Genomic DNA, 23,516 nt, shown 5'->3' with positions numbered 1-23,516 from the left:
TCATGAAATAGGGCCCCCTGGGAGAACAGTGTATGTCACTGATGTGGATACTGTGCATAAAACTTAATGATATTGATAATAATAATGAAGAATGAAAGTCATGTTTGATTAAAATAGATATCTGAAATAGAAAGAATTCAAAAATTCATTTTGCCCAATAAGTCAGTTTGTAGTTCCATTCTGCGCATGATCAGAAGGTCATTGTACTAAAGTGACATGGTGGTTTGATATTCAATGAGATAAAAACCATATTTGATGTCTTGATTATTCATATATTTTTTTGAAATGTGTTTTTGTCTCGCCTGCATAGTAGAGCGAGACTATAGGCGCCGCTTTTCCGATGGCGACGGCGGCGTCAACATCAAATCTTAACCTAAGGTTAAGTTTTTGAAATGACATCATAACTTAGAAAGTATATGGACCTAGTTCATGAAACTTGGACATAAGGTTAATCAAGTATTACTGAACATCCTGCCTGAGTTTCAGGTCACATGACCAAGGTCAAAGGTCATTTAGGGTCAATGAACTTAGACCATGTTGGGAAAATTATTTTCAAAATCTTAACCGAAGGTTAAGTTTTTGAAATGACATCATAACTTAGAAAGTATATGGACCTAGTTCATGAAACTTGGGCATAAGGTTAATCAAGTATTAGTGAACATCCTGCTCGAGTTTCAGGTCACGTGACCAAGGTCAAAGGTCATTTAGGGTCAATGAACTTTGGTCAAGTTGGGGGTATTTGTTGAATTACTATCATAAATTTGAAAATATATGGATCTAGTCCATGAAACTTGGACATAAGGTTAATCAAGTATTAGTGAACATCCTGCTTGAGTTTCAGGTCTCATGACCAAGGTCAAAGGTCATTTGGGGTCAATGAACTTTGGCCAAGTTGGGGGTATTTGTTGAATTACCATCCTAACTCTGAAAGTTTATGGATCTAGTTCATAAAACTTGGACATAAGAGTAATCAAGTATCACTGAACATCCTGTACGAGTTTCAGGTCACATGACCATGGTCAAAGGTCATTAAAGGTCAATGAACTTTGGCCGTGTTGGGGGTACTTGTTGAATTACCATCCTAACTCTGAAAGTTTATGGATCTAGTTCATAAAACTTGGGATATAAGAGTAATCAAGCATCACTGAACATCCCCTGTGATTTTCAGGTCACAAAACCAAGTCAAAGGTCAGTTAAGGTCAATAAACTTAGGCCATGTTGGGGTAATTGTTGAAGTGCCATCATAACTTTGAAAGTTTATGGATAGAGTGAATGAAATGTGGACATGGGTGTAGTTGACAGTCTTAAGTCTCCGTTCAAATGTCATTTATGGTCAATGAACGTGGTATTATGTCATTATATGAATGATGTTTTTGTGAATGATTATTTCATAGTAGTTTTCAAAGTTAGTACTGCTGCTATATTAAATTGTGTAATGCAGGCGAGACTGCCAGAGGCGTTCCACTTGTTTACTAGATGAACCCCCCCCAAAAAAAAAAATGGGTCCACTAGCGACAGGTTTTTTAAGTTGGCCAAGTACATGTGCATTGTTATAACAACATGCCAACGCATTCCAAGTAGAAATACCATCGTAGGGTGTTCATTTTTGTGCTATTCTAGTCACCTGTTCTACATCTATGCAATATCTGCATCCTGCTATGTAAGGCATGCTAACATAACATCATGCTTTGTAATTTGTATTCTATAATGGAATAAATGAAACGTCATTTGACCAAAATTGCTGTATCTATGAACTGGTCTATTGATGGTGGGCCCAGCAGCCATTGTGCAACCCCAGATCAATGTTGTGTTGTGTTGTCATTGGATCGATTGCGCTTTTACTTTCAACCAGACTTAAATGAGACGAAGCAATACAAAGCCTGTACAGTTCATATATACATTTATTGAAGATTATAAATAAGTTGATGATGATGATAACAAATAATACAGGAACATGAGTAAGTCTGATGGTGACTATACTCTAAAGATGAAGTAGTTCTGCAGTATAAAATATAAACTCTTCTGTAGCTGTCTGTATGCTGGAACAATCTCCAAAGTAATATGTAAACCAATCTGCATTCTGATTTGGGTTCAGAAGTGAACCCCTTTTATATTGGTCTGGTCTAGACTCTTTACAACCAAACAGGTGTTGGTCAACCTTGGACGCTTGACCAAAACAATATGTGCGTCATAACTTTACTCTGAATTGGGGGAGTCGACCTTATAGGGAGAACATGAAATGTAGTGAATAACAAACCCATAAAATGTGTGTGGTCAGAAGTTTAGCTGAAAGATGGATGAGTAATACTTTCTTAAGAAAGTTGGAATTGGTAGACATATAGTTTCCTGTTATACTTCCTGCAGAAGCATTGATTAAGTATTGATATATTATTGAATATGTGAGATATGTCTTATCATCACATAACAGTTGCTCTATCCCTTGAATAGTTGAACGCCAAACAGGGTAGCAACAACTCGCATCTTTTTTACGTGTTTTGGTCTTACGTGGTGGGGGTTGCAGAATGATTTGAAATTAAACACAACTCAAAAAATCTATCGCAGCTTGATGTTAAACCAATTAGAAATGTGCATTAGAGACTTTATAATTTTAGTTCCGTTCACATGTAAATCACAGCTTTTTTATATCTTATTTATAGCTGTCTAGCAATGCACCATCCAAAGCAGTTCAAAGAATCTTACAGCTACATTCTAAACAGTGAGTATCATTGAGTAGATCATTTGAGTTACATGTAAGAAGATATTCTTAACCTGCAGAGCTTCCTTACATTCTATAGCAATCTATGAATCATAGAGATTTCAATATAATGAAAAGGGGTCAGAAGAGGATATGCTTAAATTCTTTTCCTGTTGAATAAATGATCAAATTATAAATATGACAGTTAGATAATTGATAGATTATAGATATAATTCACATATATAAAATGATAAATTATCAGAATACATGGGCTACCTTTCATGAAGAAAAGGCTTGACTTAATAGCAGCCACAGGAATAATGATGAGAGCTGGTAAAGGCTTGGTCCCACTGCACTTACGGATGCAGAGAGGATGTAAAACAGAAAAGAATCTTGCCGTTTGTTGGAAAACATTATGTATCTATTGTGTATTCTTTGCATACATGTTTTATATGCTCTATATCCACTGAGCATCCGTCCACTGTGATTTCATTGTTCGCCCATTTTGTCCATTGTCTGGAGCAGATGAAAACGGATGGAGCCAACCCGAAATTTTCCTTGTCCGCTGTTTTGTGTCCATCGGCCAGTGGGACCAGGTCTAAAGCTCACATATTTGTTTATATTGTTCAATATCAGGGTTCCCACAGTCATGGAAAAGCCTGGAAAAATTTGTGGTCTTGCAAAGTCAGGGAAAAGTCTGGGAATTCTGAAAATTTTTGTGAAAAGTCATGGAATTGCATTTACCTCTTGGCTATAGCAGCTTTCCAGTTTGTCATGTCTCGCAACTCTCATACTCTGTGATCATACTCTGCTATTATAATTGGTGTTCATTATTTCCATTTTCCCAGTTTTGTGACATCCCAAATTCTACATAACTCCTGGGACGTCACGGGAAGTCATGGAAAGCAGCAATTTAGTTATGGAAAAGTCATGGAATTCTGTTTTCAAATTTCTGTGGGAACCCTATATATGTGAATGCCATTTTATAATCATTTGGATAGAAAGAGAGAGAGGATTAAAAGATTGAAAATTTAGGAAAGTGTAAGATTCACAAGAACAATCCACAAAATAGATGAAATAAAGAAAATCTGCTGCTCTTGTTCATCTAAACATGTCAGCCTTAAAGCATTGTTCTCTTTGTATTTACAGGAATGAAGGCAGTTCTAGTGATGACAGTAGTGATGATGAAGATTCTGCCCTTGGTTGGCATGAGAAGAGGAGGAAGATCATGCAGAAACTAGGTCAGGTCAAAGGTCAGTCATCTTTGACCTCTGTAGGAAATCAAACTGGTGACAATGAGAGAGCAGCTGCCAGAGATAGAGAACCCATGTAAGTATTGATATTTCATTTTGTGTGAGTAATACACACTAGTTCTGCCTTTATTGTGATGTCGCTCCTTTGCATTAAAGGAGAATGAAACAGTTGAAACCAATTGAATTGTATAAAACAAAAAGAAACAGATCAATGGAATTTTTAGAAAGATGTAGCCAATAATAAGAGAGTTATGAATATTGGGGTCACACAGGCAATGCGACTAAGATGTGTAATGTCACACATTTAGAACATTGAGTTTTATATTTTCACTCAAACTAGTTTGTCCCAATGATTTGCTTTTCCTTTAATCCAAAGAGATAGCAGTGTACACCGTGCATTAGTCTTTCTCTTTCGATTACAAACTTCATTTGAATACAATAGTTCTCCTGTGATTTGATAAATCCTTATTTGTCCCTGTAGATGGGGTTTATTGTACAGTTAAATTGATCAATTCTCATTTGCAAGAACTGCTACTTAGAATAGAGTTGTCAACCCACAATGAACATGATAATGAGTGTTGGTGCATGTAGGTCTACATTCCTCTAAGCCTTCAAATTCTATTTAATATTCAAGGAGAAATAAAAAGAAAAGAGTGGACCTCTGATATAAATACCCTCACAATTTATATTACAAAATGAGAAATAGCTCGATCAATTCGACTGACCATTTTTGTGTAGTTCCATACATTCGTTTATTATGTACATTTTTCAGAAGAATTGCATCCAGATATTATAATTTCAGATGACTCAGTAAATTACAACAAAGACTATTTGTTTTGTGCATTACAAGCCATTTGAAATAGTTATTACTGCCAAAATGATATTTTAATTTTGAGCAGCATTGCCAGAGAAAAACTATCAATAAAAGTTTAAAGAAAACTTTATTACCATTACTTGTGATGCATTCTAAAACAGTTACTGTATAAGCTGTAATTTTCGCGGGGGTTTTATTTTCGCGGATTTCGCGAATTGCCGATCGGCCGCGAATTTAACAACACGCGAAAATATTGACACACTTGTTAGTCAGTGCCAATGTCCCCAACAGCAAGGCTTTGCTATTGAAAACATACTATATGGTGAGAAAATGGAGATATGCACCTCTATATGTACAAAAAATGAGGCTTAGAAAGTACAGTTAGTGATTCAAAAAGTTAGCTAGAATTTCACTTTTTTTAATTTCTCAAACAAAATCAGAGCCTAAACTATTTTCTAACATTATTTTATCAATATCTATACACTTACTGTAATATTAAAATGTATTTTCCATGAAATAATTTGATTTTATTGTCATCTGATTGACTCTATACACATGTATTGGCAGCTATTTGCATACTCATTAATATTCATAAGTCACATGACCAGAGCTTTTAGGGTGAAAATTCTGTTCACAAAATTCCACATGTTTGCACTTTTACCAACTTTTTGAAAAATTAATAGAACAAAACACAAATTATAAAGATTGCTTAACCCTATAAATTACAGATCAAACTGTGGCATGATGAATTTTCAGATCTAAAGGTAAAAAAAATGAAATTTAAACCACCTTTTTCCACAGTTTGTAACTGTTTTTACAGGGACATATTTATGTACAAAAGACACATCAGCAATGGGATGTTGAGGAGTAGAGATTTGTATGTGATTTGCACTAGTTTTACTTCTTTTAAATGCTGTGGAAATGTTTACTACATCTTCCGATCGCGAATTTAACAACCCGCGAAAATCGGGACCTCCGCGATTCGCGAAAAATTCTGTGCGCGAAAATAACAGCTTCTACAGTATAATTTGATCTTATATTTTCTGTTTTTTTTATTCAAATTTTACTTTTAGACTGTATGAGATGAAATTTTTTGTGATGCTTTGAATACATGATTTCATGCTGATATTTTAGAAAGCTTCTGATATTTAAGAACGGTCAATTTTATGCTTATTTTCAGAAAATTTTTGACATATTTTTAAAATTTAAGTCAATATTGATATTTGATACATTTATTTATAATCATTTGCCTTTTCTTGTTTATTATTGGTTTATTTTTGAAAAATTGTTATTTTTCTCATGAAGTACATGTATTCAGTATACATGCTTAAATAATTCAAATCTGACAAGCTTCTAATTGGATATACTACCTATTTTCATCAATGTATAAAGGAGGAACCTTGTCGCTAAGCAACACAGAGTCATACATATTGTACATGATGAAGGGAGGACCGAAAGCAGCACACAGACATTACCAGTAGTAAAGGTATGAAATCTCTTCAAATCTTAAAAGTATAATGATGATATGGCCACTAATCATATGATTGGCTAAAATCAATCACGTGACGAATCAGTTATGTTAGCCAACAGGCTAATGACTGGTATGAATAATTAGTTCTATTGACCAATCATGGTTTATCAAGTAACAAGGATTCACATTTTGAATTACACACAGTTCTTACTTTGTAAACAGTAAAATAAATCTCTCTCTTTATTAGGAAATTGACTAAAAATTTCTTTTTTAACCTATTGATTAAAGCTAAGAGATTAAATTTTTCTTATATTCAAATTATTTTTCAGAACTGCATAGAGTTATGTCTACCTTCACTTGTTAATCGGGCATTGTAAAAAACCTGTATTTAATTCCATATCAAGCTAAGTCCTTTGATTAAAAGCAAAATTGTAGTTGTTTTGGGTTCATTGTAATTCCCCTTTCTTACAGTCTTTCTTTGATGACACATACAAAGTCTTTACTAGATTTCTAAACTAATATCAAGAAATAGAATATTCTGATAATTTATCTTCATTCATAATGATGATATATGTTTGTTCATTTAGTCAATACCAGTACCCAGAGAAACCTACAACCTTCAACTTCCTCCAAACCCTCCCCAGTCACCGTCTAGCCAGGGTAATCTTACCCCACAACGCAGGACTAGTCTTGGAGAGGACCAAGGGAACCACAAGGACCAGATACCAAACAAGAAGGACCAGGATCGGGACCATAACGTGGTCCTGGCCAGGAAGCTCCGGGAACAGAAGGAAAAGGAACGTCAGGAACATCTGAAATTTCAGAAGAAACTTGAGACGTTACATCCTCAGATGACTATGTCAGCAAAGCGCAAGGAGATTGCAAAGGCAACTGATGTGATCTTTGATCTGGTTAGTGCTTTGTCTTATTGACAGTTGTGATAACCATTTCAAAATGTATTCATACAGAATCCAATGAAATATAAGTGTCTGTATATATTAAAATTCTGAAAGAAATTGTGTGATTGTTGAGAAATTAGCGAAATAAGCATGCATTCCAGCCAATTTTTCAATAATTGTGCATATCTGTATTGGCAATCTACAGTGTAATCGTTTTCCAGCTTGGGTTTCATGATTTCACAAAATTCATCTCATGTAATTGTTTAATGAAGATGTAGATCTGCGATAATGACAATTAACTTGGTTAAGTAAACTTCACAACAACATTTATTTATCATTGGTTTTGGCTAGGAGCATAATGTGACAGTCATATATACATTATGTACCTTATCAAATCCAAAGCACTATTAATCATGTTGTAGCAGTCATAATGGAGAATTTAAGAGAATACACAATGAGTCAGATGCATGAACTATCTTTTATTCTTGGTCAAAAACAAAACAAAGGCCATTTCAATTCTGATGGGCGTTTCAGAAAGCTGTTTGTAAAGTATGGCATGACTTTTCACACGTCTGTAACATATTCTTAGGTGTTAAGTCAGCTACATAGGGATATATTATTCAGCGTAAGAAAGCGTCACCAGTCATGCGTAAAGTTTTATGATACACTCATCAGGCCATGCTATGTCTGGCAAAGATGTCTGTTGGAAATTGAAAAAGGAGTTTAAGCAGTTTATAAATTTATCTAAAACAGCCAAAAATATTTGAATAAATATATTCAAATGGCAAATTGAGAGAGGAATGGAAAGAATCAAATTTTGAGCTCAGAGTAAAAAGGAAATTAATGAATTGATGTGCTCTGAATCATCATAAGGAAATAATTTAAACATTACGTCATGTATTCAGTCACCACCCAAGTGTCACTGTATGCATATAGGGAGGGATTCCTTGAATGCTGTTACATGTAGCTACTAAATTTGACAGAGCCTATGACAAAGGCTCATTGTACATATACACTGTAGCACTTTGAGTACTCTACTTCATCATGCCACAGTCATCCAAACATCACAAACTACAACTGACTCATGTCATTTGTAATAATATTATCGGGTTTTCGGTCTGGAGTCATGTTTTCTGTGACTATAGCATTAGGTGGACATGGTTATTTTGTTGTGTTTTGTTGATTTAAAGGTTCCCATTTCATAATGTTTTTGAACTGTTTTCACACACAGGAAGCATCATACAAACCAGAATCTAACCTATTACCCTCAAACCTGAAGCCGACTCATGAAACAGCCCTCCTTACTGTCACCATGACAACGGTCGGAAATATTCTCCTCCACAAGAGCTCTGGAAAGCAACCCTTAGAGAAGCTGGATAGCCAGATCTCTGGAACATATATAGTCCTTCTCTCTTGGTTCCTGTCCTTGGTTCCTAAGGACCTGGACTACCTAAACGACCCTACTGTTGAGGCTACATGTGGTGCAAGTGGGATAGATAATACTCCTTTTAGAGTTCTTGGTCTGCAACAGGTAAAGTATCCAAGGGATTTAGTAATAATAACAAGTCAGTAACTGCTGTATAAGACCAGTTGGAATTTCAAATGTTAATAGATTAGCCTTGGTTCCCAAATCCAATAGATTAGTACTACTACTGCTGCTGCTGCTGCTGCTGCTGCTACTACATTAGCAACATGGCTGATTTCCAGGATATTTATGTTACCAATATATTTGCAAAGTTCATTTGATGGAGTCATTATTCTCATTTCATGTTTAATGATTTACTCCTGCATGTTGCTTTGTTGTACAACAGATATGGAAAGATGGAAAACTACAATTATTGGTGGCCATCACACCTCCTTGCATGGACTCCACAAAGCAGTCACCCATCAAAGCCAAGAAAGGCAAGCTGAGAAACGAGGTGCGGGACATGACCCCCTTCCAGCAGACTGTCTCCAAGTTCCTTACCAGCAAGAACCTTCATACCTTGGCCCCATGGCTGCCCCTTGCCTTCAGGTTTGCTCAGGAGTTCTCTGGTGAACCTCTAGATTTAAAACCCATTCCCATGGAGGCAACACAAGAGGGCGCTACAGACACTGGAACATACATCCCACCATACCCTCAAGTCAGCAGCAAACCCCTTGCTACTTACGTGGCACTGAGCACTTCTCCTTGCGCAGTAGAAGGTGCCTTCACATCCACTCCAGGCTTCTTCTGGAGAACATTGGATGCAGAGGAAGCGGTATATGACCAGTTGACTAACGATGAATACAGTAATAATGGTGATATACAGAACACTTTGACTGTTTTTCATGATGCAATATATCACTTTCCGTCCAGACAAGCAGGGGTGTTATATCGTCTTCTTCAGGAAGGACTTGACATCTCTGGTCTCAGGCTTATGTACAACTCTAAAGATCTTCTATCAAGTCCTCGGGTCCTTCGATCAAAGCAGTGTGGTAATGAATCAGGTATGCCCGTAGTCGTTCTTGGTATCAGAGGCAACCTGGCCCGTACTCGATGGCTAGATGCAGTGGGGCCCTCTGATCCTCAACTTGCAAAACGTACAGATCCCTATTCCTTGATGGCCTTGTATGGTGGGACCACTCGTGATGACCTCACTATTATCTGTCCTCGGAATCCAAGCCGTATCAATTATGAACTCTCACTTTGGTTTGGAGCAAGAGGTACTAATGATCGCTTAGTCGAAGCTCCAGACTCCGTACCATCACGGCTGGATAGGAGAGTAAGATCAGAGAGTCCTAAACAGAAGAAAAACCGCAAGGGATCAAGGAAAGATTCTTGGTCAAGCAGTAGCAATGAAGACCTGGAATCTACAGGGTAAGATTATATTTCAAAATAATAATAAATATCATTCATAATATGCAAAATCCATCTTTCATAGTGCTTGAGAGTATTCACCACACACAGTATATTAAGAATGCCTTCCCTCATTGATTTTGTTGGTGTGCTTGTCACTTTAATAGCACATTATTAATGATGTCAGTATGCTTTTGAAAACTCCACCTAATTTGTGGCTCTTTGTAGTAATTGAAGCATAGGTCAAAATGAAAAAAAAAATGTTGATTTAACAAATGTTTTAACTTTGATATTTTGCATAATCTAGAGGATGTTCACAAAGATTCAAATCTGGAAAAAAAAATCATGACTGGAATTCTGTTTGTGGTATATAGTGCATTATTGTATTGGTCAGGTCATACTCAAGGGACACATGTTAATCAATTAAATCACATATTAAATACCTGTTGCCTTTCACCTTTTAGTCAGACTTAGCTCTTTGTAAAATACCCTGTAGAAATGAAACCACACAATCTCAGCTAGATTGTCAAAGAATTATTTTATATTTGATCAGGGGTGTGATAGTTCAGATTTCTAGCTGATTTCAGATTTTTTTTGATTTTCAGCTTAATTTCAGCTTATGTTTGGCTTTCCTCTGTACAAAAAAGTACGAGAGCTCTTTCTATTTCAGACTTTTTCAACACTCTTCAGCTTTTTCAGATCTTTGTATTTGTGACCAATCACACCCCTGTTTAATGCATTTTAATATTCTTCAAATAATTTCTAGCAACTTCAGTAAATCTATCAGCTATATTATGTTGAAAAATAATGTTTCTAATTAAAATAGGATGTACATGTATTATGCACCATAACAAAAGTCCTGCTATCATCTTCTCATTGCTTTTCCTCACATGTATCTGAGAGAAAAGAATAAAGGAAACACACTGTACATATCGCCTTTCAATCTCACTGCTTGACTCAAATTCACAAGGTGGTTCCAGTTGTACCATCATACAAAACCATAGATTATGCAATGTTCAATTATAAATGGGTAAAGGGAACTGAATTCATGCTTGAAAGAATGTGCATAGTCCATGGTTTTGTACCTTGGTACAATTGAAACAATCTTTGTTAATTTGGGCCTTTATGTCTTTCTCTGCAAGGTTTCCTGCGTTCCTTAATTGTTTTGTATGGGATGAATATGAGAATTATCAATGAGAAGAAAATGAGCCGTGGTGTAGTCGTTCTGACTCTTGCCTTGAAAACAGAGGGTCGTGTGTTCGAATCCCACCACGGTCTAGCGTCCTTTGGCAAGGCGTTAATCCACACTTTGCCACTCTCGACCCAGGTGCTAAATGGGTACCCGGTAGGATGCGAAAGATATTGTATGTTTGATTTTACCAGCGCCATAATGAGGCTTTGATGAATGCAAGGAATGCTCCCCAGGGAGGGGATATTGTGCACTTTTCGTGCGGGATTGAAATGAATCCTATGACCGGGGTAATAATATGCTGTAACACGCTTTGAGCCATTCTGGGAAAAGCGCTTTATAAAAATTTGCTATTATTATTATTAACACTGCTCTGACTTTCAGTATCATGGTGTGTTCATTAGTACCTTATTCCTGTCCTTGCTTAGGTTGTCAGCCAGTACCTTAGTAGCCAGCACCAGTGGTGATATGGTTCTATCGGTGTCTCCTCTGGTACCTCCTATGTGTCTTGGTATGATCTTATCAAGCTGTCTGGAGAGAGGTTATCAATTGAGAGGAATCAAGAGAGTAAGACTCAACTCTAGAAGAGCTAATTCACTAGGTAAGACAAACAATGCAATTCTTTAAATCTTGAAGCTGGACCAGCAAAATGGGGAAACAAGATTGAGAAGATAATGGCCTGTATTCTGAAGTCTTGTTTAACTTAAACTCAGGTTTAAAGTTGTGGTTTAAGTATGGATAGCCAATCGTTACATGATCACTAACAGTAGAGATATCATATTTCAGCTCAATTGACTCTCAAATCATTCATAATTGTCTAGGAAGTATTAAAAGGTGATTGTCTTCACATCGATGAATCAGGAAAGAGCACAGTGAAGATAAGAAACATACATCTTAATAAAAATGTTGACACTTTTGGCTTCCCATAATTTTAGCACAGAGATAGACCATGGTCTAAGTTAAACCTGACTTCAGAATACGGGCCACTGACCTTAATGTTTGGAATGTTTTACCAGCACAGGGGCCATTATGGCAACTAACATTGTAATGGGGCTCAGCAGTTGATCACAATCAAGGTTTCCATGGTAATGACAATAAATTTAGATTTTAACCTTAATGAAACTAGTGCCAAAGATCTAGTATATATCTAACAAAACTTTTTCTATGATAAGTTGAATAAGCTGCAATTTTCATGATTTCTTTAAATTCCAATTATTGCACAGAAACGAAAAGAAAAGAAAACCTAAATTATGAAAATGACAACATGTTGTTGAGTCTAAATTAATAATAATGATAAAAAAATCTGTGTGCTAATTACACCCTGAAAGACTTCAGTATATTCATAGTTGTTATTATTATTATTGTTTATTTATTTAGCTTTTTACCATATAAATGCATTCATAAAACAAATGAGAGATATAACAATTAGACATGAATCAAACCAATTCTCAGAATGTAAAATAAAAAAGTTTGTTATAATTTTCAAGATCGATTATAACTTGTTTGACTAAGTTATAAATGATTTTATATATCCAGGTTTACAGGGCAAACAAGTTTCTGTCTTTAGTCCAATGTCTTGTTCTACTCCAACCTCACCCAAGAATTGTGAAGAAGCGTTGAGAAAGCGTCTAGAAGCTGGTTTACCTGCCTCTACTAACCCTCCTCTCCCATCAATCTTGATTCATTTAAGAGCAGAGAATACTATGAGGAATGCTGGTGGATTAATCTATACTCTTATGATCCAACTATCTAGACAAGGTAGGAATCAGGACACGTGGTTAATAAAGTGTTTGAACATGATCTCTTTTACAGTCTTTCTGGACTAACCACATGATAAACCTTAATCCTCCTCTATGTACTAAATCAATAGATTTACCCAGATTAAAGTAAAAAAGGGAATCAGATGTGGTAGAGTAGAATAGAATTAATACACATCATCTTAGACATTAGTAGGAATCACATTAACAAGGTATCTTTGAAATAATTCCAACAGGCCAGAGTCATTAACAATAGTGTTTGGACTGTTCTAAAGGTAATAAATGTAGGTAATTATTCTAATCCCAGAGAAAAAATTATGTGTATTGTATGTTTTAAAAGATAGTGGTTTGGATCCTCATTTGATAACCCATCCTCATTTCAGAACCATGACTGGTCAGTAGAAGGAGTAATTAGTACCAGTCATTAGTAAAGTAAGTTGAGATAAATGACTGCTCATTTGATAGATTCCAGCCTATCATGTGATTAGGATCTATATCAGTCATATATATAACATTATGACCTCAACATACATGTACTGGGCTTATCAATTCAAGGGTTCTGTGGTCAGTCATAGATTTCACATTATGACCTCAACATACTTGACTTCTCGATTCAAGGGTCGTGTGGTCCTAGGTCTTAAAGCATTTGGCTTATGATTGTGGAGCGCTGTGTCCCAACGGATTAGTCTCCGGACTTTGAAAAAGAGGGTCGTGGGTTTGAATCCCAGCCATGGCGTAATTTCCTTCGGCAAGAAATTTATCCACATTGTGCCGCACTCGACCCAGGTGAGGTGAATGGGTACCCAGTAGGAAGAAATTCCTTGAATGCTCGAGCGCCCAATCAAGGTAGCCGTGCTAAAGCTGGGGTAATAATAATAGCAGGACCCGCTGGGAGAACAGTTTTCGGAACTGAAGTGGCTACCCTGGGTAAATATGCCTATTATTATTATTATTGTGAGTTTAACTCTTGCTCGTTTATTCTGTCCACTTTAACCAAAAAGTTCTGAGAGTAATTCCTGTTATCTACAAGGTCAGCCACTATGAGTGATAGATTTAAAATGTTTCCTGTGTAATTTGTTATACCGGCTTGGTGTTAATTCTGCTGCCTTCCTAGGTGAGTTTCTTCAGCAGAAACAGAAATTTGTCCATTTATACACTGTTCAGGAGAACTGGAAAGTAATAGTATACTGATAAAACCTCTTGAAGGGAAAACCTTTTACCATTTTGATAATAATCTTGATTTTAAATCTTGTGTTGACAGGTCTACTGTCATCCATCCAAGCGAATGCCGAAACCAACCTCAAATCCAGTTTGTGTTTCCATGTTACACCTTTCTCTGACAACCTCCTCTCCAATCTTGGTGGTGATTTCAGTCGTATCCCTGAGCATGATGTGTATCATGGAGTGTCTGTACCATCTTCATTCTACTCTAATCCAGAGTTAGAGCAGATTGTTGTCGTTACATTCTCAGGAGCTAAGACATTAAAACTCCTTGGAAACACTCTTGGGAAGCTGCTTGGTGTCTATCCAGTGGTAAGTGATTGAAGTCTGAGATAACATTGTTATTACAGGCACATTGTTTTCACAGGGTCAAAATTATTCTTTTTTATCTCCTCAAATTGGCAACAATCATTAATTTTATACTCATTTTCATATCAATAGAAATATAATATATTATGGATATGACATATAACACAAATCAAACTTGATGATAAAAAGCTTATGTTAATGAGAAGTCACCAATTTGCATTTTTAACAGTGATTTTGTTATTTTCATGCCATTGCCAATTTAGAAAGTGTAATGATTAGGCAAAAAACATTTTTTTTTGCATTAGTTTTAGGTAAACAGCTTGTATTAAGAAACTGCAGCACATACTGCACTGGGAATAGTATAATTCTTTGTGCATTTTTCCCTCTGTGAAAAGGTCCCATTTTAAAAGTCTTTGGTATGACTCAGTCGGGATGAAACCCACAACTGTTCATGAGACAGACTCTCTACCTCTGAGACACCATAGGGTGAACAAAATGACCACCAAAGTATTTGTATGAATTAATAAAACATATATGTCATGTAGTTATTGAGGAAAGCATGGTGCTCTGATGGGTGATTTCTAAATAGTTATAAGTCTCATGCCAACATGCGCTAATCTCTGTCAGTGAATTTTTAGTGTACCTGTGTTTCAGACTTCATAACTTTGTCATAGCTTTGTTGATCCTGTGTTCAATTCAGAGCATTGGCTAAGCAAAATGCTTGTAAATAATTGTATTCAAATCACTTCAAAGTATTTTTTATGAAGCCAAATATATGTTTTAGAGTTTGTTGTAACAGCCCAGTGATCACATCATTGTGTGTTTTCTTCCAGACATCCACCAACAACCTGATGACACCTAGAGCCAATCCTGGTGAAGGTTTAGAACTCCTTGGTATCAAGTTCTTACCTTCCTTGACTGCTTTCCAAGCTAAAGAGTTAACACCGTTTGAGGTCGGTGACCGTAGCTGGCAACCAAGTGTCCATACTCTGGTCTCAAACCCTGCTGTTATATGTGTCCTGCGTGGGATTAATGCTTTCCACCATGTCCGATCTGTTCTCAAGATCCCAACACATCCAAATGACTTCAGGCGTGGGGCCAAACTAGAGGTCTGCATGGAAAGGTTGATGTCGGCATCCGCTGAGATCGCTTTCCGTCAGGCATCAATGTTCTTCCGTGATCATGAACTGTTTGCTGATCCCAGTATGAGAGCTAACCTACCTTACCAGCCTCCACTACGTAGCCCTAGCCTTGAGGAACTCTCTAACGCAAGGTTTGCGTGGGCTGAAGATCATGGCTTGAGTTCAAAGAAGACAAAGTATAAGGCCAATGCAGGAGAGACAAAAGGAACAGTGCTGGTGGAAGAATCAATATTCAAGACAATGCTAGCAGGTTTGTTGTTCTTTGCTTTAAAGACTTCATGGATGCAAATGGGTATTTGGTAAAATTGAGTTAAACATGAGATATTGTACTTATACATAGCCCATCATGTGTGTGATTTATATCCTTGAATTCTATTCCTAAGTGTTCGAAATATATTTTAAAAAATGACCTCAAACCCTCATTTGAAACCTGTACTACCCCATCTCTATTGGCTGTAACATAGATGAATATTTTTTCTCTTAAAAAAACATTATTAGAATTTACTCCTTTTTTCAATATGAACCTACAGCATTAATAGAATATAGAATCAAAACCAGGACTTGTGTTGTTTTTCATTTGTTTTACTTTGTTTGTACATGTAGGCCCAAGACCTATCACAACAACGCTTGTCATCAAACCAGGAGCACTCAAAAACTTCTCCAAGATCCTCAAGCGAGTTTGTCAAGAAGATTTCATCATTGTGGCCCTTGGTCTTCTTACCCTTAATGATCAGCAGGCCATGGCTTTGGTACCAGAGAGGGAGGCAGAGAACTCGGTCATCTGTAACATGCATCTGGACCATCTTACATCTGGTCCAGTCCTAGTCCTGGTCCTACAGAGGGAGAATGCTGTTAGGAAGCTATTGAGTCTTCTTGGACCAAACAATCCAAAAGAAGCCAAGAAGAAGAATGAGTTCCTCTGGAGAGGCATGTTTGGTGCTGACCCAATCAACAATGCACTTCATGGTATGTACCGTGTTTGGTCTTTAGTGTGCTGGTCTTCAAGTGTGGATTTCATCATTTCATCTGCATATATCTAAAGTGATATGATAACAATTAATTTTGACTTTCTCTTATTATAATATTATAATTATTGTCTGCTAATTCTTACTTTATAAGAACTGTAAGAATTGATGAAACATTTTGAATGATTGCAGGTTCCATGACGTATGCGAAGGCAGTTGAGGAGCAGATTCTATTCTTCCCTGAAGGATTATGTTGTAGACTAACATCAGATCTCAAGGCTGATAAGGTTTGTGCATTTTATTGGGTCAGAAAAGGTAGCAATCGCTCTTTGCTAGGCATTTGCTTGGCCTTTGCTTGATTCCGTATGTATAAAACTGAGTGAACAAATGATTTTGCTAGTAAGATCTAGCAATCGCTATCTGACATCTAGTATTTTGACTGTTAAGCTATTGCTAAAAAGTGTATGCATAAAGCTAGCATTTCGCTTGTGTGTTAAAGCACTTGCTTGGGTTTTTCAACCTCCGTCAGAGCAGCTTGAGCGTTTGCTTGATCAGGGTGTTCATGTTTTTAATCATGTTTATGCACTTAAGGACGTTCCACAGTTAAAGTGAAATCCATGTCATTTTCACCAAACTTTGCACATAAATACTTTAAAACCTGAATATTCGAAATATGCAAAAATTAACATATGTCCATGTGCTTGATTTTTTGCTATAGAGCTTCAAAGTTCACCTAAATGGATGTTCTTAAGAATTGCGCATTCAAAAGAATTTGGCATTTTTAGACCTCGCAATATCACTGCAATGAGTTTAAACCTATATTACTCAGTCAAGATACATGAAAAAGTCATCAAATTTTTCAAGAGAGTTAATCGTTGTATTGTTAGAATGGAGAATCTATTTATACTGCTATTTGTTTGCAATTTTAAGTCTAACAGCACTGTCAGTTCTTAAAAATGGCGTAAGAGATAACAAAAACCCAATCTCAAAAATGTGAAATTTCAATAAAAAACTACAAAAGTACAAAAAATGCTGCACTTTATTCAAAATCCATGTCATTTTCACCAAAATTTGCAAAGTTGTAGAGGAAGGTATACATAAGAGGTGCAAACATTAAAAAATAGGGGTTCATGTGCTCGTTTTCAAACTATCAGTATTTTTATTAGAGAAAATGTGCTTTCTAAACACCAAAAATGTGCCAAATGCTTTGTATCTATGTGAAGACAAAAAACAAAACCACTCTACCATTTATTCAAACTCGGGGTCATAATCGTGATTCTTGGCAGCATTGCAGAGTAAAGTATGTCAAAATTGTAGACATATTTTTTTTAATGGTCCATGGAATAATTCCAGTTTTTTAGCTTCATAAAATAACGCATCGGATCTGTAGTTAGCATGAAGATGATGAGAAAAATCAGCTCATAACCACAGCTAATTAATCGCCTGTTCATCCATTGTGACGTCAGCGTGCAGAGTGTAAAATATGCGCAGATCATAATGCGCACAAACATAACTGTGGAACGTCCTTAAGAGAGAACCCCAAGGTGTACTGTAACCTACATGTACTTGTTTTGTTCCTAATAAGTGACAACCAAATGCCACATATATAAATTTATCAAAAAGAAAAAAGTTACTTTTACACGTCTGAGGAAAAGATGGGAAAGAAGCGGTAATTTGCACTGCCACACCTTGAGTTTGAGTCCTGCCTTTTCTGTGAATTGCATTTGCACCAGGGTGACGTGGCTATTGTTCAAACCGCTAGCAATTGCTTTCTGAAGGCAAGAAAAGGGTCCAAGCACTAGCAAAGGGTTATGCATATGAAATAAAGCAATTGCTGAAGCATGATATTTTGCTTAGCTAGCTATTGCTTGTGCTTGAAGCAGTTGCTGCTTTTCATGCATTTGACCCATTGTACATTATTTCTGTTTCTGTTTCCATTTGTGGTAACTCCCGTAGGAACTCGGCAGGACAGCATTTTGCTGGTAAACGCCAAGCTGGTATATTACCAATTACCTATGAAACATTTTACGTCTAGGTTCATCAGTCGTAGTGGCTGACGTTATGTATTGACACATAAAAATTCAAATTGAGACAGCTAGTTTTCAGAGATTATTGAATATTACCTTTCATATTTACCATAATGTTTTTTATCTTTTCATTGACACCTTACAAATAGGGTATCAATAATAAGGTGAAGATTGCTCTTTCATATTTTGATTAATTTGAAATGTAATATTCAATAATCTCTTCATATTACCTTTTGAAAAATGAATTACCCTTCTTTTGATATGCACTGAAAAAGTTCATATGATTGTTGTGATGACATAGGAAAAAATTCTTGTTCACGATCATGAAATTTAAGTTTTTGGGATAAACTTACCCTTGCAAAGCTGCGAGCTTCATCAGACCATGGTCATAGATGCTTGCAGCTTTTCATACTTACCAAAAACAGGTAAATTTTCATAAATGTCTGATAAAAGGTTGGTGCAGCGTTGTTTCATCACTTTTCAAAATATGGGGGAAACCAGCATTGGCCATTGTCCTTTCAACTAATTAGCCCCCGAAACCTTAACATAATCAGTAATTATAAAATAGCGAGAGGGTATATAGATATCTACAGATGTGGGTGAGCTATAAGGCAATTTGCTCATTAATATTGTAGCGTTTATAGGTGTTAATAATGTAGTTTTTAAAACTATTTTTAAAATAGGCAAGAGATGGGCATATGTTAATTTTGTTCAATAACAAGACTCCAGTATATTCCTATTTTTAACAAATTTATTGTGATTATAGATTACCTGTCCAGCTGTCGATACTGTGTTAGGATCCAGCCAAGCCTCTAAGAGAAGTTTCATGCTAAGGATAGGATCACACGGAGACACCAATCTATCTTTATCTGAGAGTTTAATATCACACAATGGAGACACAAGCCCAAGGAGCATAGGTTAGTTCAGTTTTTATCTGTGACCAACGTATACATTATTTTTTCTGAATATCCTGCCCGAGTTTCAGGTTACATGACCTGGTCAAAGGTCATTTAAGGTCAATGAAGTTTGACCGTGTTAGGGGTTTTACACTAATCGAATGTTCGCCAGATGTTAATAACTGATTTGAGACGTTTGATTATCAAAAGTCCACGGCTATAATCTTTGATTTTGACAAGTTGCATGATAATAAATGAAATTTACGCTAAAATTGAATGAATTCCAAACATTGTAAATTTTAAAGACATGGCAATGATGGCCTAGCCTGTGACTTTTCATGATTAGCTACGTTGATGCGCATGTCATAGGTGCTGTACTCAGACACTTGGACTTTATATAGCCCCTCTCAAACTGGCCTCTTCATTTTTCTCTGGCATGCATTTTTCACTTCCCCGGCGAAGACAAAAATGTACTTGTACTCTTTCGCACTGACATCTCTTCTGGCGAAAGGCGACGGGCGATTTGCTCGAGCGGAAGTAAGTGCAGATCTGGTGTCAATGAAGTAGTGCGCTTTTTTTATTTGAATTTTAATCGTACTCTCCTTTAATTAATTGCAGATACCTAATTGATTTATCAGTGAAATTTTGGAGATGACGGCTGTTAAATACTTATCAGCTGATCAGCCTCGTGTATGCATTGCTCAGCAGTACGAAAAGAAAATTGTAAACATTGCTTCTTGCTGATTACAAAAAGGTGTCAAAAATCCAAATTACAACATATTTTTGAAATGTAAGCAAAACAAAAAAATGAAAGTCTTTAGATATTTTTGGCTCATTTTCTGCATGTAAAATAACGCTGTTGTAATAAACAAAAGTATGTTCAAGGGTATTTAACTCTATGGATTGATCGAATCGCTCATGAAGCATAGCCTTCCGCATTAAACCGCGGAAATAATAGCTAGCTAGCGTGCAGAATCTCAGTTCAGGGGATTTCGGGAAAAAAAAAATTGACCTCCGATGTCATTAAAAAGGAGAAGTTCTGCGATGATACTGGCCATTTCACTGGTGAACTTTGCTGGGGAAAAGCGCAGTGTGAAAGGGGTATGAGTCAGCACACTCTTTATGTGTATTTGTCCTAGGCCTAATTTTGAAATTATTGAATGTTACAATTTAAATGTACCAGAATATTAATTGTGATGTTCAATGATCTTTAATACTAGCTCTCCAAAATTTATTTTCATAAAAAGCCGAAAAACTTTGAAATAAGCAGAATAAAACCCTTCATTGCTGGTTCCACAGCCAACGTACTGTTGTTGATCCAGTGTTTAGGGTCATTTTGTAACACTTTACTTTTCATAATGGTTTATACAGTAAAGATAGATTTGTAGTACATTGTAAAATGCGTAGGAATTGTGATAACTCACATGGGGGTTTTGGATTCTGGTAACCATTCTTTAATTCCCACTGGGCATGCTTTCACCATTTATTAATGTATTTATCATCATAACCAGGTCCCTTGGAGAGGAGATTAAGCCTTTGTTCCTCTTGTTTACAAGCAGTCATTCTTTCTTTAGCAATCAGGTATCACTATCATCACCAAATATCATAGCATACTATATCAACCTCCATTGATTCACTCACTCAGTAAGTACCATCATGTTTTCTTTTCATACAGGTGTTGGTACTAGTACTGCTGACCTTACCCTTCATTCCCATAGTGCATTGTGTCAGACAAACTGCATCCTGTTGACCCCACCTCTACAGCTTCTCAATGTCAATGGTCATCGTAAAGGATACGTTGATGTCATCGATTGTCTCCGTCATCGTGGGTTCATCGTCGTAGGTGCTAGAATGATATGGTTTACTCAGGCTCAGGCTAAGGAGTATGTCTCAATATACAGTGGGGCTTTCCCCAATCTGGTAAGAAATTTAAACCTTTGTTGTTCGTTTTTTTTTTTTTTTTTTTTTTTTTTTTTAAAGACCAACTATTCTTTCATTTGTAACCAACTGATGGAGAAGTAAATTATCATTACAAAACAACAAAATAAGTACAGTATATAACTCTGGATGATGTTTTGTGAGTATTGATGCCATACCAAACTGTTTTAGCAAATTATAATTATAAGTGACCCTTGGAATGGCAGCTTTTGCTTCCTTCAAATCATTGAGGATGTTCATCTGACATGAGAAAATAATCTTTACCAATAATCAAGACATGTTAATGATAATAATAATGATGTTAGATTTATTAAGCGCATAATAATTAATACTTAATTCTCTATGCACCTTACAATAAAATATAGTAAACTATAATAAACATCTACAGGAGCAACAATAACTTAAGAGTCTAAATAACAAAATAGCATACATATAATATAAGAAATTGGAAATGTGGGTCTTTAAAGTTCTCTTAAACTGAGAAAGGGAAGGTGTACTTCTTAAGTTCCAAATTCCAAAGCTGCTAGTGCTGAAGATGCAAATGCTCGATTATCATATGTTTGTAAATTAACTGGATATACTGTAAGAAGGTTTTGTGAAGAGGATCGAAGTGTACGTACTGGATTGTGTGTATGAATCAAATTTGAGATGTAAAATGGAGCAAGATCATTCTTTGCTTTGAAACACATGATAAGGATTTTAAATTCAACATGTTTAGCAACAGGAAGCCAGTGAAGTTTCTTTAGAATAGGTGTAATCTGATATCTTGAACGAGCACCAACTATCAACCTCGCAGCTGTATTCTGAATTCTTTGTACCCTAAGCAATTCCCTTTTGGAAGGTCATACAGTATTGAGTTACAATTATCAACAAAGGACATTATCAAAGCATTAACTGTTATAGTAAGCCTTCACTTGTGAGGCTGCAAGCTTCATCATCGATGGTATACATGCTCTAATGAATAGTGATATGATTCTGATTTTCAGTTACATAAATCATGTGACAACAAATAATTTAGGTGACTGAACACACAGTCACACTTTGCTTCAAACATTAGGAAAAACAATCTTCCAAAGTTGAAGGTCAAGTCCACCTCAGAAAAATGTTGATTTGAATCAATAGAGAAAAATCAGACAAGCACAATGCTGAAAATTTCATCAAACTCGGATGTAAAATAAGAAAGTTATGACATTTCAAACTTTCGCTTATTTTTAACAAAATAGTTATATGAACGAGCCATTTACATCCAAATGAGAGAGTCGATGATGTCACTCACTCACTATTTCTTTTGTTTTTATTGTTTGAATTATACAATATTTCAATTTTTACAAATTTGATGATTAGGACCTCCTTGCCTGAAGCACAAAATGGTAAAATAATGGAATTCCACATGTTCAGGGAGGAATAAAACTTCATTTCACATGACAATGACGAGAAAATCAAAATATTTCATATTTCATATAATAAAATACAAAAGAAATAGTGAGTGATGTCATCAGTTCCCTCATTTGCATACCGACTGAGATGTGCATATAACTTTTGTGAAATGAAGCGAAACTTTAAAATGTCATAACTTTCTTATTTTTCATCCAATTTTGATGAAATTTTCAGTGTTATGCTTGTTGAATTTTTCTCTTTTTATTTAAATCAAGTTTTTGTTGGGGTGGACTTGTCCTTTAAGCATTCCATCTTGTAATGATTTCTTCAGAAGTAATTTGTGCATAACCTTGCACACAATTTTCTGAATCAACCTAAATTTTAAAGTAATTGCAAGTTCTCTTTTTCCCATGTTTGTTGGTAGGGTCAACTTCTCTGCCATGGACCAAGCATTGTTCTAGCAATACAAAGAGATAATGCTGTTAGCTGTTTAGGATCTCTTCTTGGAAAGTAAGTAATAACAATGGTTTGTTTGCCTATTCATGTCTGGGATTTAACCTGAACTTGTGTATAGTATCATAGAGAATAAGTGGACTTTTCTAATGAATAAAAACAACAAAAATTATCATTTTGGAAATGAAATCACGAACCTTTTTGTTTGTCCTACACCCATTGTCCTCTATTCTTTATGAACTGGTCAATCAAAGATGAATAAGAGCTTTTCATATATGAACTAGAGAACAGA

At 35.9% G+C, this 23,516-nt stretch overlaps 1 protein-coding gene across 2 annotated transcripts in view; it reads left to right on the top strand.

The window, feature by feature from the left end:
* Positions 1–23,516, top strand: part of LOC129266103 (dynein axonemal assembly factor 8-like) — a 35,448-nt gene that overhangs the window by 9,798 nt on the left and 2,134 nt on the right. The window contains exons 6-20 of one of the 2 annotated variants that reach the window (XM_064103974.1): positions 2,658–2,716; positions 3,845–4,024; positions 6,155–6,248; positions 6,821–7,144; positions 8,364–8,663; positions 8,944–9,971; positions 11,568–11,740; positions 12,676–12,897; positions 14,158–14,429; positions 15,260–15,818; positions 16,172–16,534; positions 16,726–16,820; positions 19,327–19,477; positions 21,132–21,376; positions 23,196–23,281. In XM_064103974.1, coding sequence (XP_063960044.1) covers positions 2,658–2,716; positions 3,845–4,024; positions 6,155–6,248; positions 6,821–7,144; positions 8,364–8,663; positions 8,944–9,971; positions 11,568–11,740; positions 12,676–12,897; positions 14,158–14,429; positions 15,260–15,818; positions 16,172–16,534; positions 16,726–16,820; positions 19,327–19,477; positions 21,132–21,376; positions 23,196–23,281 — 4,151 coding nt within the window. The remainder of the gene's footprint in view (positions 1–2,657; positions 2,717–3,844; positions 4,025–6,154; positions 6,249–6,820; positions 7,145–8,363; positions 8,664–8,943; positions 9,972–11,567; positions 11,741–12,675; positions 12,898–14,157; positions 14,430–15,259; positions 15,819–16,171; positions 16,535–16,725; positions 16,821–19,326; positions 19,478–21,131; positions 21,377–23,195; positions 23,282–23,516) is intronic. The other variant, XM_064103975.1, reaches the window with a different exon arrangement.

The sequence above is a fragment of the Lytechinus pictus genome, chromosome 8 (assembly GCF_037042905.1).
Source record: "Lytechinus pictus isolate F3 Inbred chromosome 8, Lp3.0, whole genome shotgun sequence".
NCBI classification, from domain to species: Eukaryota; Metazoa; Echinodermata; class Echinoidea; order Temnopleuroida; family Toxopneustidae; genus Lytechinus; species Lytechinus pictus.
This window is presented reverse-complemented; position numbering and strand designations above follow the sequence as displayed.